The sequence below is a fragment of the Cryptomeria japonica genome, chromosome 11, assembly GCF_030272615.1.
Source record: "Cryptomeria japonica chromosome 11, Sugi_1.0, whole genome shotgun sequence".
Classification (NCBI taxonomy): Eukaryota; Viridiplantae; Streptophyta; class Pinopsida; order Cupressales; family Cupressaceae; genus Cryptomeria; species Cryptomeria japonica.
The window spans coordinates 8,124,532-8,138,835 of record NC_081415.1 but is presented as its reverse complement, the minus strand read 5'-3'; the positions used below and the strand labels follow the sequence as shown (position 1 = coordinate 8,138,835).

At 36.7% G+C, this 14,304-nt stretch overlaps 2 protein-coding genes across 4 annotated transcripts; both read right to left on the bottom strand.

Annotated features, from left to right (window-relative positions):
- Nucleotides 1-202: 202 nt before the first annotated feature.
- On the bottom strand, nucleotides 203-1,860 carry LOC131855948 (nuclear pore complex protein NUP98B-like). The gene has a single exon (XM_059214276.1). It carries the CDS (start codon nucleotides 1,858-1,860, stop codon nucleotides 640-642), a length of 1,221 nt encoding a protein of 406 aa, XP_059070259.1. The 3' UTR covers nucleotides 203-639.
- Nucleotide 1,861: 1 nt separating this feature from the next.
- On the bottom strand, nucleotides 1,862-13,231 carry LOC131050720 (nuclear pore complex protein NUP98B). 3 transcript variants are annotated; one of them, XM_059214277.1, is made up of 10 exons: nucleotides 12,920-13,231; nucleotides 12,519-12,658; nucleotides 5,940-6,628; nucleotides 4,893-5,790; nucleotides 4,609-4,672; nucleotides 4,388-4,517; nucleotides 4,206-4,295; nucleotides 4,028-4,120; nucleotides 3,747-3,921; nucleotides 1,862-1,976 (listed from the first exon to the last, which is right to left on the bottom strand). In XM_059214277.1, exons 6-10 carry the CDS (start codon nucleotides 4,505-4,507, stop codon nucleotides 1,882-1,884), a joined length of 573 nt encoding a protein of 190 aa, XP_059070260.1. In that variant the 5' UTR covers nucleotides 4,508-4,517; nucleotides 4,609-4,672; nucleotides 4,893-5,790; nucleotides 5,940-6,628; nucleotides 12,519-12,658; nucleotides 12,920-13,231; the 3' UTR covers nucleotides 1,862-1,881. The 3 variants fall into 3 exon arrangements, 2 of the variants coding, with proteins under 2 accessions (XP_059070260.1, XP_059070261.1); XM_059214278.1 differs by lacking the exons at nucleotides 12,519-12,658; nucleotides 12,920-13,231 and adding an exon at nucleotides 6,995-7,129; XR_009359529.1 differs by lacking the exons at nucleotides 1,862-1,976; nucleotides 3,747-3,921; nucleotides 4,028-4,120; nucleotides 4,206-4,295; nucleotides 4,388-4,517 and having other exon boundaries at nucleotides 4,534-4,672; nucleotides 12,519-13,231.
- Nucleotides 13,232-14,304: the final 1,073 nt, after the last annotated feature.

The following is a 14,304-nucleotide window of genomic DNA, read 5'->3' as shown; positions in this document are numbered from 1 at the left end:
GTGGCAGATCCTAAATCTATGCCATGCATGTGTTGATAAATAAAGTCTAGAATAAAGTTTAAATAATTTTTAATTGCCCTGACTAACATATATGCAAAAGGAGGAAGCATAGTCAAAGCCTGCAAATGGAATAATAACACACCTCAAATATTATGGTATCAACGAAGACAACGATAGCAGATTATGCATAAAATGGGTCTATTTGAAAAGGCTGTAAAAGGATTCTAGGAAATGAAATCAAGAGGTGAAAGCCAAACACTCACCCTTTGCCATTATCCATGCAACCTATAACAATTGTAATATTTGGGATCGTGTATGGACATCCATCAAAATATTATGAAACCTTACAATACATTTGCCCTAGTAGACATGATTACAAAATGTGGAAGCATATAGGAAAGGCATAAAAATGTTTTTGACAGAATAAATCAAAGGATGGTCATAATGGTAACCCAAAATGTTTGAATATAGCAATAAACATTTAACACAGCATAAAACTACATTTAAAGGGTTGAGCTGCCAGAAACTAAACAGTTTGATCCTTGCTTCATATCCTTGTGATCCTCAATAGCTGAGACTGTTCATACAGTTTTCTCCACAGAAAGTTCATCATTTTACTTCACCACACAGTGTATAACATCAATTGCATACATTGCTCTTGAGATATTCCATTGAGAATTCTCTCAAATTTCTCCACATCTTCCAGAACCCAGATTCATCAAGACCTTGCTGACTACAACGTTTCAGACGGGATTTACGTTCTGCTTCAATAGCATTATCTGACATAAATTCTTCCCCGAGGTCTTCCGTTTTTCTTTTCAGCCTTTTCTCATATTTTTCCACTTCCACACCCTTCATACAATGCTGATCAACACTTTTAACATTTAACAAGGTCATGTCTGCCGGTTTACTAAGGCCCTGTCCTGGAGTTGGTATGAAATGTTTCACACGGGATTTACATTCTGCTTCAATAGCATTGTCTGACATAAATTCTTCCCCCAAGAAGTCTTCAGTTTTTCTTTTCAGCCGTTTCTTAGATTTGTCCACTTCCACACCCTTCGTACAATGCTGATCAACACTTTCAACATTTAACAAGGTCATCTCTGCCGATTTACTAAGGCCCTGTCCTGGAGTTGGTATGAAATGTTTGACACGGAATTTAAATTCTTCTTTAATAGCATTGTATGACATAAATTCTGCCCCTTTCTTTTCAGTTATCCTTTTCAACTTTCTCTCAAATTCGTCTACTACCACAACCTCTGTACAATGTTGACCTGTCTTCTTGTCAACACACTTAACATTTAACAGGGTTATCTCTGCCGGTTTATTAAGGCCCTGTCCGACTGGTGGTATTTTACTTTCATGCTTTTCATACACAGAAATCTTACACTCGTTAAATTGAATTATACTATCTAAATCCAGCTGCCTAACATCACTTTCTCCAAAAAACTTAATAGAATCGTAGCCTTTCCTTCCAACAACAAAGTCCTTCGCCCGTTGGCAATAACCTGGTTCAGCACGTTCTTTTGCTGCTAGTTCTTGTATCTTTGGTTCAGTATAGTAGTCAGAATGTCCAAGTTTGGGCATGAGTGCTTCAATATTTGCACCATGCGCACAAAAAACAGCAGCTTCACCAGCTCTATGACCAGATAATGATATATAATCACTTCCTCTGTGATCTTGCTTCTGATTAGAACTATTCTGTCTGAAAGATGATTTTACAGGACCATCAACTAGCTTAGAGGACAGCAAATTGTTCTGAATGTTTGCATCCTTGATAGCACCTGGCGAATTTTTTTTCGCATCTCGAAAACAACAAATCTCTAGTGCTGAGAAATACCTCAATATACAACTTTGCATCTGATCACAAAAAGTTGTACTTTATCTATTAAGGTTTAAAAACATACTTTTAGGTTCTTGTGCAGATGCATCATTTTCAATTAACCGTGTCAGATTGCCATCTTGTCCCATTGTTCCTGAAAATGCAAACGAAATGCATCAGATAGTAATTCCAAGTATCCTAAACTAATTCTGTTTCTCATCAATAAAAGCAGCTATCTTTTCCTATTTTTACAAGTTAATTTTTTAAGGTATAGAAACTGTTGTAGTACTAAGGCCATAATATGCCAAATATGACTTGTGTACCAATCAAACAATTGAAACAAAAATGCAAACTTTTTCAACTATCATTGCCTCAACACAGATCAACATAAAAGAAAAATCTCAAAAGAAAATTCAAAATGATTTTCAAACACGAGTCCAACAGCTGGTAATACATAACTTCATACCTATTCCTCAGTTCAAGGCAGCCTGTAGTGATGATTACAATGAAAAAAGGAACGAAAACTTCTAGTCCAAACCCCAACCATAGTAGTTTCAATACATACAAACCATGCAGTTTATGTATGAAATAACATTCCCCTAAAATTGACTGACCATTGGGATCAAAGTTTTTTCTTTTTGTGCATAAACATCCACTGTACAGAATATAAAAAGAAAACTATATTTTTATTTTGATCTTGGAATTATTTGCTCACACATATCATTCTAATCCTTTGTCGTCACTTTCCCTTTTCCTTACTGGCAACTTCATAAAATTTCCTCTAGGTCTTTGAACTAAATTTGACAATTGATTGTATGGTAAACCATGGACCTCACAAAAAAATTGAGATAAGTCAATTCAAGAATATTGTTTATTTCCACTTTGACGCACCAATTAAACAGGTGAGAAATGCAATTTAGATTGATTGGTCAACAGAAAACATATGTGAAAATAAAAATTAATTACATGGAAAAGTAAGTTCATTATTGATGTTCAAGTTCTTGTATCTTTAATACAAGAAAAGAAAATTATATCTATATAACTTTTTTTGAATTACAGTATTTGTCAATAAATAACCAGATGACAAATCCTTATTACTAATTTTATTTTTAAAATAAATACAATAATTCAATTTAAAAAATTATTTATCTCTGAATTTATTGTTGATAGGAGTATTCATAGAAGTAGCAAGGAGATTTCCTTAAATTGAGAAAGAATGTGGTGAGTAGTAGAAACTTTGAAATGTCTCACATGGAAAATTGGTGAACAATTCACTCTATTGAAGCACAAGACTCAATTCAAGTTTTTTGTGTTAAGGGTTTAAAGACTCAAAGCTGAAACACATTCATGTGGGTGGCGTAGAAAACACATGATGACATAAATTTAAACAGTGTGATGTGATAATTCATTAGGTGGAGTAATGTCAAGTGCACAACCAAACATTTTATTAGAATATTGGTAGTAATTAGGTGAGTAAATATCCATGAATGTTCATTTCCCTCTTAATGTATGGAAGAATTCTAAAGGGTTTAAATATTGAAACATTGCAAATATAATTAGGCCAAGCATCTAATGTTTTGGGGTTAAGAGTGAGGAGTTCTATCCTAAACATGCAAGGAGTTCTAAGAATGCGAACTGTCTTGCACCTGTGTCGAAGAGTATTGGTGCATGATGATTGCAACACTTAGGGTGAATAAAGCATGCATAATTGGTTAATTTATTTAATGTATTGCAAGGACATTAGAAAAGAGAAACAAACCTGCATACATCAAAATTTGAAGGTGAAACCTAGAACAATGGCGAAATCATAAATTTTACAAATAAAAAATAAGAGCCAAGGCACTACCAATTAATGAGCTCTGATTTGATTGATCAAATTTATTCTTCTAATTCAAGACAAAAAGCGTAGACAAAAAGGGCTAACCATGATCATTAATAGGCACAGCCACTTCCTTAAAGTTTATAGCTGGCTTGAGCACCATAGAGGGAGAAGATTGTTCAGACGGTTGAATAAATAATGCCCTGGGATTTTCCCTAGGGATGGAGAACATGGCATCTGGAATGTTTGTTGCTTCTTCAATATGATCCAAAAATGATACCTGTGTTGCAGCAAGAAAAAATAGCAAAAGGTTAAATTTAAAATTTAAAAACAAAATATAGAATCGAATGGTAAACTAAAAATATTTGTGATTCAAATTATTTTACCTTGGGAGTATTCTTTTTAGGATTATATCTTCGTGAATGCATGGGGATTCTTGGCCTTGGAGCTATACGAGGTGTAGTGGACAGTGGTGTTGTCTTTATATGAACAGGTTTTTCATTAACTCAAATCAAAATAATATATATGCAACAAATCTACTAAAATGATTGGTTCCGTGCTTACAGGCATGCTAGATATTCCATATTGAATACGTGGAGCAGATCTTGCACTCCGCAGTGGTGTTGTCTTTACATGAAGAGGTTTTTCATTAACCTACAAACGTAATCATTTAGCAATGCATAGTGTTTTAAATCAAAATAATATATATGCAACAAATCTATTAAAATCATTGATTCCATGCTTACAGGCATGCTAGATATTCCATACTGAATACGTGGAGCAGATCCTGCACTCCGGACAATAGACATCTGAGACATTGGTGGGCCAAAAGGATTACTAACCGGTGGTGGTACCATAACTATCATGTTCTGAGCACTGTAACAAGAGAAGATGAGAATAAGTAGCCTTTGTTTCATAATTGATTTTCCTAAGCAATTCAAGTAAGACAATAGTCATAGAATCTCACTGTTGTCCAAAGGTGGTCTGCCCAAACGATGGAATTGATGCAGCATCCAAAAAACTGGAAGCAACTAATTGAATCCACAAGAAAAAACATGTCAAATCTCATGATCCAAATATCGTAAGTTGAACTCCTAAGGGATGTATACAGGCTAACATTCAGCATGACATTAATAAATAATATAAAAATTAGATCAAAAGCCAAAAAAATGTTTACACTTGTGTATCGTTAAAAAATTGATACATATATTGAATTACAACATATAGGAGCATAGAAAAAACAAGGCTTACCAAAAGAAGATGGAGTACATCCAAATTATAAGTTACTCCCAAATGCTGATGTAGTTGATGATCCAAATGCACCACTTGATGAAGAACCAAAGGTTCTACCAAAGATTTCAAATGTTGCCGTGGATTTGCCAAATGTTGGTGTGGACTGGCCAAAGGCTGGCATAGTCTGGCCAAAAGCAGGTGTAGCAGATTGGAACAGTCCGCATGATTGAGTGTTTCCAAATGGGGTATTTGATCCAAATGCAGGATTTGACCCTAATGATGGAGTTGAACCAAATAAAGATCTAGGCTCAGAAGATTGGCCAAAAGAGGTAGCACCAAATGCTGGTGTTGGTTGACCAATTGCTGGTTGGGACTGGCCAAAGGCTGGTATAGTCTGGCCAAAAGCAGGTGTAGAAAATTGGAACCAAGTGTTTCCAAAAGGAGTACTTGATCCAAAAGCAGGACTTGACCCTAATGATGGAGTTGAACCAAATAAAGATATGGGTTGAGAAAATTGGCCAAAAGAGGCAGCACCAAATGCTGGAGAACTTGGCGGTGTTGTTGATGGTTCAAATGCATTACCTAATGAAGAACTAAAGGTGGTTCCAAATGCTGGTGTGGACTCGCCAAATGCTTGTTGGGATTGGCCAAAGGCTGGAGTATTTTGGCTAAAAATAGGTGTAGATGATTGATTATTTCCAAAGGAGGTACTTGATTCAAATGCAAGACTTGGCCTTAATGATGGAGTTGAACCAAATAAGGATCTAAAGTTAGAAGATTGGCTAACAGGGGTATCACCAAACACTGGAGGACTCGATGTGCCAAAAGGAGAGGTAGAAGATGGTGATGAGGCTAGATTGTGTTGGCTGAGAAAAAAGACCACCCGCAGTTTGTTGACTTCCTAGATTTGGCCCACCTGCAATATACAACTGATTAGTTTAAGAGTGGCTTTTGCATAGTCAATATTAAATAATAACAACAATAATGTTTACAGACATGGATCATTCAAGATTAGCACATATATTGAGTTAAAACATATTTGAGCACACAAAAACTCATGCTTACCGAAAGAAGAAAATGATGGGTTACTCCCAAATGTTGGAGTCGATGCAGGGGCCGATGCAAAAATGCCAAATCCAATTGCTGGAGTAGATTTTGCACCAAAAGTAGGAGCCGATGCAAAACTGCTAAATCCAATCGGAGTTGAAGCCGATGCAAAACTGCCAGGAGCTCGAGCCGATGCGAAACTACCAAATCAATTAACGGAGTCGGAGACGGAGTCGAAGCCGATGCAAAACTGCTGAATCCAGGGCTACTCGATGTTGCTGGAGTAGATGTTGCACCAAAAATAGGAGCCGATGCAAAACTGCTAAATCCAATTGGAGCTGAAGCTGATGCAAAATGGCCAAATCCAGGGCTACTCGATGTTGCTGGAGCCGATTGAGGAGTTGCCCTGTTACGACCAAAAGCTGGTTGTATTTCAGAATTAGTTTCGAAAGGACTTGATTGAGCATGCTTTGGTGACCCAAATACTCCAAATACAAGTGAGGGACTTGGTGATGCTCCAAAAATGTCATTGGAATTGCCCCCAAACAATGTACTTCCAGTCTGTGGACCAAAAGGACTTGTAGTCCGGAAAGGCCTTGCTGCAAAAGAATTATTAACTGCACTATTTTGTTGTCCAAAAGTTGGTTGTGACCCAAAAGAACTGGAGCCAGGTTGCCCAAAAGAACTGGAGCCCGGTTGCCCAAATGCTGTTCATCAAAAATAAAAAGAACAACCCATGAGCAGATTCAAAACATTCTTAAATTCTCTTCCACAAATAGTCCACGTACTGACCAACTTTCCCCAAAAATAAGCAGACAACTAATCGATTCAATTTCACTCAAACCCATGCAAAAAAACCGAAAATCAGTCCCTCAAAAAATTAACTTCACATCCAAGAATTCAACTATAAACCAACAATCTAGGTGTGAGGAAGCAAAGGTGTGCGGAAACGCTTCCTATGCTAATATTGAGAGGACGGTTATGCAACTTTCAACTTAAATATTACTAAGATATCAAGAAATGCACAATAAAGCATAAACAAAATAGCAATGAACACATAACATAGTGATTACCGTGGGGAAACCCTTTTGGGAGAAAAACCCTTCGCACAATGTATTATCAAATCAAGCTGTTTACAATACACTTGCAATGCAAGTTCTTACAGGGGCGCATCACCACAACTCGAACTCAGAGAGACTCCTTCTAGCATCCAGTTTTGCAAAAAACTCAATATTGATCAAACTCCTCCCCAAGCTCTCCTTTTATAGTGATTTTACAACTTGGAAACCACTTGTGGTTTTACAAAACCATGGGCTTAACCACCATGCCACATGGTGCCCATTTTTGACATTTACATTTTCAAAATGGAAAAACAACCAAGTTAAAATAGTAATCCCGTCCATAATTTTGTCCCCTAGCTTAGACCCTCTTAAAAGTCACAAAATGAGTCATTAAGGCTCTAAAAATGGCCCACCTATATTCTACTATGGACAAGACTCATTTTTAACAACTCACTAACCATTTTCCAATGCATAAACATGTGGAAAACTACCTCAAACAAATTCTAGAATTTTCCAAAAAAAGACTGCAAGGTTGAGACACATGTTTCTTAACATTCTCCCACTTGTCGAACACCTTGCAAGAGTTAGGGGATCCAAAATATCATGGACTTAATTGCTAGGGGCCGAGAGGCCCATAGACTCTGAACACCATCTGAATTTCTTTGTGCTCACAGGCTTAGTTAATGCATCAGCAACATTCACCAAAGTTTCTACCTTTTCCAGCTTCACCTTGCCATCCTCAATCATATCTCTCACAAAATGATATTGTACATTAATGTGCTTGGTCCTGGCATGAAAAGTAGGGTTCTTCGCTAGGCAGATTGCACTCTTACTGTCACTGTAAATTGTCACTGCACCTTGTTTAAACTCTATATCTGAACACAATCTCTTTAGCTAGATGGCTTCCTTACAAGCATGAGTAGCTGCCATATATTCTGCCTCAGTAGTGGACAAAGCGACCACAGCCTGTCGCTTGCTCATCCAACTGATTGCACCACCGAATAATGTAAACACATATGCATGGGTGGATCTTCTTCTATCAACATCACCGGCCCAGTTTGAATCCACATAGCCTCGAATATCTAAGGAATGCTCATTTCCTGTTCCATGAAAACATATCGAGTACTCTGAAGTACCCCTCAAGTATCTGAAAACTCCTTTTACTGTATCCCAATGTGCTCTTTCTAGATTAGACATATAATGAGAAAGAACTCCCACTGTTTGGACAATGTCTGGTCTTGTACAGACCATAGCATACATCAAACTTCCAACAACACTTTGATATGGTACTTGACTCATCTCTTCCATCTCCAATGGGGATGTAGGACACTGTGAACTAGAAAGGTTTGTTCCCATTGTAATAGGAACACTCAATGGTCTTGAATCTTGCATATTGAATCTTTTCAAAATAGTACCAACATACTTGCTCTGGCCTAGCCAAAGCTTTCTGTTTTGTCTATCTCTTACAATCTCCATTCCCAGAATGTGCTAGCTGCACCAAGATCTTTCATTTCAAACTTTATCGAGAGCTGAGATTTTAACTCTGCAATCAAACCTTTTTCTTTGCCAATAAACAACATGTCATCGACATACAGGGCAATGACCAAGAAACAATCACCATCAGATTTAAAATATATACAGTGGTCAGATTTAGATCACACAAATCCCAAACTCAACACATATGTATCAAACTTTTGGTACCACATCCTAGGACTCTGTTTTAAACCATACAAGGATCTCTTCAACTTACAGACCAAATGACTTTTACCTTTCATCACATAGTGCTCTAGCTGTGCCATGTAAATTTCTTCCTCCAAATCTCCATGAAGGAAAGTTGTTTTCACATCCATTTGCTCGATCTCTAGATCATAGGCTACTGCAATAGAAAGTAAAAATCTAATGGATGTCATTTTGGCTACTGGAGAAAAAATCTCTCCATAATCTACTCCCTCAACCTGAGAGTAACCTTTTGCAACCAAACGTGCTTTATACTTCTCAATGCTTCCATCTGAACCCATCTTCTTTTTGAACACCCATTTACAACCAATAGGCTTTCGTCCTTCAGGCAATGGTACAAGGTCCCATGTTTCATTCCTCTTAAGAGCTGCCATTTCTTCATCCATGGCTATTTTCCAGGACTCTGAATCATCCATACCAAGAGCCTCTTCTACAGATCTTGGTTCATCAATGTTAGCATTCAATGCAAATATGCATCTCTAATCATCAGGAGAATACCCATACCTTTCAGGTGGTTTCCTTTGTCTAGTAGACCTTCGAGCAAGATCTGGTCCAGGTTCAGCTTCAGGTACCTCTTCTTCCTCTGATGATTCAGAACTCATAGAGCTCTCCTCGACTTCTTGTCTTTCTAAGGTCCTCGATTCAACTTTCTTCGGTGTAGAAGGTAGTTGAATCACATCTTTCTTTTGTTCTGGCTGCACTGTCATAGAAGAAGGCTTAGTTTCTCTAAAAATAACACTTCTTGAATAAGATACCTTTTGTTCAATAGGATTCCAAAGCTTGTATGCTTTTACACCATAACTGTATCCGATGAAAATACATTTAACAGCTTTGTTGTCCAATTTTGTCCGCTTCTCCTTTGGCACATGAGCATATGCTTCGCAACCAAACACTCTCAGATGTCTAAGTGAAGGCTTGTGGCCCGACCATGCTTCCATTGGCGTCTTATCAACAAGAGCTGATGTAGGAGACCTGTTTATCAGGTAGCAGGTAGTGGCTATAGCTTCAGCCCAGAACTTTTGTTTTAGTCCAGCTCCACTCAGCATACTCCTAGCCTTCTCCATCAAGGTCCTGTTCATTCTTTCTGCAACTCCATTCTGTTGTGGAGAATACGGAGTTGTCTTCTCTCTTTTAATACCACAATTTTTACAAAATGTGTCAAAATCATTGGAGCAAAATTCACCGCCATTATTAGTTCTCAAACAATTTATTTTCTTTCTAGTCTGCAACTCAACCATTGCTTTAAATTCTTTGAAACGACTGAAAACTTCAGTTTTACTCCTAAGAAAATAAACCCATGTTCTTCTACTGAAATCATCAATGAAAGAAACATAATAAATTGATCTACCAATAGAAGAAACATCAACTGGACCAAATACATCTAAATGGATTAGATCCAAAATACATGAAGACTTATGAGAACTCGAGTAAAACTGAATGCGGTTTTGTTTACCATAGATACACTGCTCACAAAAATCAAATTCAAGATCGCAATCATTCAACCCATCAACAAGGTTCTTATTTTTCAAGGTCCGTAGACCCTTCTCACCTATGTGGCCAAGTCTCTGGTGCCATAACATGGTCTTCTCTGCAGGCAACTTTGATTCGGTAGACAGAGCACCCTTGGGTACCCAAAAACCACGACCATCTGTTGAAAGAGAAACCCTCTCCTTTTCCAACTGAGTAATCTTTTTCACAATCCTATCAGAAGTACTATTGCACTCAACTGTGCATGCATCAAGCTGGTACAGTATACCCAATCTGCTTCCTCTTGCTATCACCATAGCACCTCTTACCATTTTCACACCTGCTTCAAAAAACTGTACATGCACACCCGCATCTATTAGCTTGCTAACAGATAACAAATTCCTTGCTAGTCCCGGGATATGCAAGACACCATCAAATCTTCTAATTCTACCATCTGGAAATTTCACACAAATACTTCCATGACCAACAATATCAAGTACTGAGTTATCACCTAAATACACCTTACCACCATCAAAATTTTCATACTTACTAAACCAGTTTCTATTAGGAGTCATGTGGAAAGATGAACCTGAGTCTATTAACCATGCATTGTCACCTGCATGAGCGGCCAAGGCTGTGATGAAAGCATCTCCATCTTCCTTCTCGGACTCAGAATTAGAATCTTGCTTCTTCTTCTTTTTCTTCTTTTCTTCTTTACAGTCCTTTTGGAAATGTCTGGGCTTTCCACAATTCCAGCAAATTACCTTGGACTTACCGGGAGATTTTGATCTCCCCTTATTCTTGGACTTAGAACGACCATTTTGCTTTTCATTCTTGCCTCTTTCTTTTGGTCTTCCTTGAACACTCAGAGCCTCTTTGGCATTCAGAGAAACCTTCCTTCTCATCTCCTCAGAAAGTAGAGAACCAACAACATCCTCCATCTTCAAGATGACTGCAGTGCTCCCTATGGCCATCACAAGGCTATCCCATGAGTCTGACAATGAACATAGCAAGATTTGGCATCTTTCTTCTTCATCCATTGGCACCCCAACAGAGGTCAACTGAGTTACCAACATATTAAAGCTTTCCAGATGCTCAGAAATTCGTCCACCTTCTTCCATTCTCAAAGAATACAATTTCTTCCTTAAGAAGATCTTGTTCACAAGTGATTTCGCTTGGTAGACCTCACGTAGCTTCTTCCAAAGCTTCTTTGCGGTAGATTCTTCATGGACATTTATCAGAATAGAGTCTGCAAGACACAATCTGATGAGACCTTTAGCTTTTCTATCAGTCACATCATATTGTGCAGCTAAAGTCGGATCTACGGGCCTATGCTTATTCTCATCAATCGCAACCCATAGATCTTGATCAATCAACAGATCTTCCATCTTCAGCTTCCACATCTCAAAGTTTGTGCCAGAAAAATTCTCTACATCAATCCTCCCTGAAATGCTTGCCATCTTTTCAATCCTGCAACACAGAAATGAAAAACTCTGCACAAGCTTCCACTCAAACCTTGATTAGCTCAAAAAACCCTGTACCCAACAAATAGAACCAAAACTGGCCAGGCTCTGATACCACTTGTGAGGAAGCAAAGGTGTGCGGAAACGCTTCCTACGCTAATCTTGAGAGGACGGTTATGCAACTTTCAACTTAAATATCACTAAGATATCAAGAAATGCACAATAAAGCATAAACAAAATAGCAATGAACACATAACATAGTGATTACTGTGGGGAAACCCTTCTGGGAGAAAAACCCCTCGCACAATGTATTATCAAATCAAGCTGATTACAATACACTTGCAATGCAAGTTCTTACAGGAGTGCATCACCACAACTCGAACTCAGAGAGACTCCTTCTAGCATCCAGTCTTGCAAAAAACTCAATATTGATCAAACTCCTCCCCAAGCTCTCCTTTTATAGTGATTTTACAACCTGGAAACCACTTGTCGTTTTACAAAACCATGGGCTTAACCACCATGCCACATGGTGCCCATTTTTGACATTTACATTTCCAAAATGGAAAAACAACCAGGTTAAAATAGTAATCCCGTCCAAAATTTTGTCCCCTAGCTTAGACCCTCTTAAAAGTCACAAAATGAGTCATTAAGGCTCTAAAAATGGCCCACCTATATTCTACTATGGACAAGACTCATTTTTAACAACTCACTAACCATTTTCCAATGCATAAACATGTGGAAAACTACCTCAAACAAATTCTGGAATTTTCCAGAAAAAAACTGCAAGGTTGAGACACCTGTTTCTCAACACTAGGGAAAAAAAAATCCCATACTGTAGGTAACCCCAAAAGGTGAGTGAAATACAGCACCTGGTGAAGAACCAAAACTGCTACTAAATCTTGTTCTTTTATTTCCAGAAATTCTAGAGGATGCCATGGATGTTTGGAGAATGCAATAAATGCCTTGTCTTCAATTCCAGTAAAATCGATGCATATTTCTCACTTTCAAGCTGCATTTATAGGTAAAGAAAAAATCAGTCCACCTCAAAATAAGCACCGAGGTTGAAGGGAGTAAATTCTGCATACATATCTTCTAATGTTTCCAAAAGAGTGCCCTGCTTTTAATGGTAAAAAACTACATTCTTGCATGCTGCATGCTTAACGGTGGACGTGAAGGATGAGGGGGAAGTTAAGAATGAAAGCAAAAAATCATTTGCATAACCTACCAGAGAAATTAAGATTGAAAGCAAAAAATCATTTGCATAACCCACCAGAGAAATTAAGATTGAAAGCAAAATATCATTTGCATAACCACCCAGCCAAGGGATACATTGAAATTTTTGACTCGTTGGAATGCATTCGCTATAAACTGGATTTCCCTTCTCTTTTCATGAGAGCATAAAAAATTGGCGAAGCTACTTATTTTCATGGTGATTATACCAATATTGGCGTTAGCTCTTTCAGGTCATGCTGATTGAAGGATTTGCAAAACGATTTTTTTGCTGCTAAGAAATTTTGTTTGCAAATAACTCTGTGAATCTGTCAGCGAAAAACCCTTCAGCTTCTATTTTCTGTCTTCCCGCCATGAGCGAAAAGCTTTGAAGGATAAAAAATAGTTAATTTAGATTATCGTTTTATTCATTTTTGGGTAATTTTCAAGTTTTGGTGATATAGTTTTTAGTGGCTTAAGAGAATATTTTATTTTATGTCTATATATTTTATTCTTGTTATATTTTTTCATTTTTAAATTTTTTTATTAATGATAAAAAATTTAAGTAATTCATCAAGTTAATGGATACTTCTTCTTCATATTGATTTCATGTTGTCAAATTGTATTATATTCTAGAAGAATTTTATTATTATGGATTATGATTGTATGTTTCTCCTAATAAAAATCTGAAAATATATGAAGGAAGGTATTAGTTTGCTTTCATACATTATTTTAATCATTTTGAGATTACAGATTCTAATATTTTTATTAAATATATTTTTTATGATATAAATTTTATTTTTAAAAGAAATCAATAAATACATTGTAACTTCCAATTTTTCTTTTTAGTTTTAAATAAAAATTTAACTTATGAAATTTACATCAAAATTATAAGCAAACATGTAGTAAAGGAAAGAACTCTATGAACTTTTGTCAATTTAGAATCATTGCTTCAAAACAAAATAATAGTAAGAAATTTTAAGAAATTAACAAATTTTTACTTCATCAGCATGGTTAGTTTGAAATTCCACGCTTGCGTTTAATATAAGACTTTGTGTGGCCTATGCTTTATTACTATTATGTGTTTGTGTTGTGTGCAAGAGATATTTTATTGCTTTTCATTCTCATTCCTTTTTTGGAACTCATTAGAATCATTAATATTATTGAGAAACTAAATGTGTTTATAGGTGTATTTCTAGAGGTGCACTTGCATTACTCTAAAATGCTATTGTGAGTATTTTAATAACATTCATGGATGACAAGTTGTTTTCTTATGGATATAGAACATAAGAGTGAGATATCAAAGAATATTTAGGAATGAAGCACATATTGTTGGAATATACACTCTAACATTTAACAATTAGATAGTGTATAATGAGGTATCATGTTTTTTGTCATCAGTTCAATTTGTTATTAGTCAATTTCAATTGGATATCAACATAGTTA

What these genes read in the sequence shown, in the direction of transcription:
- LOC131855948 (XM_059214276.1), bottom strand. Translation starts at nt 1,860, where the DNA reads ATGCAAAGTTGTATATTGAGGTATTTCTCAGCACTAGAGATTTGTTGT.
- LOC131050720 (XM_059214277.1), bottom strand. Translation starts at nt 4,507, where the DNA reads ATGATAGTTATGGTACCACCACCGGTTAGTAATCCTTTTGGCCCACCA. An exon ending in ATGGAATATCTAGCATGCCT is followed by an intron (nt 4,296 to 4,387) that starts GTAAGCATGGAA and finishes TTACGTTTGTAG; the next exon opens with GTTAATGAAAAACCTCTTCA. An exon ending in ATGGAATATCTAGCATGCCT is followed by an intron (nt 4,121 to 4,205) that starts GTAAGCACGGAA and finishes GTTCATATAAAG; the next exon opens with ACAACACCACTGTCCACTAC.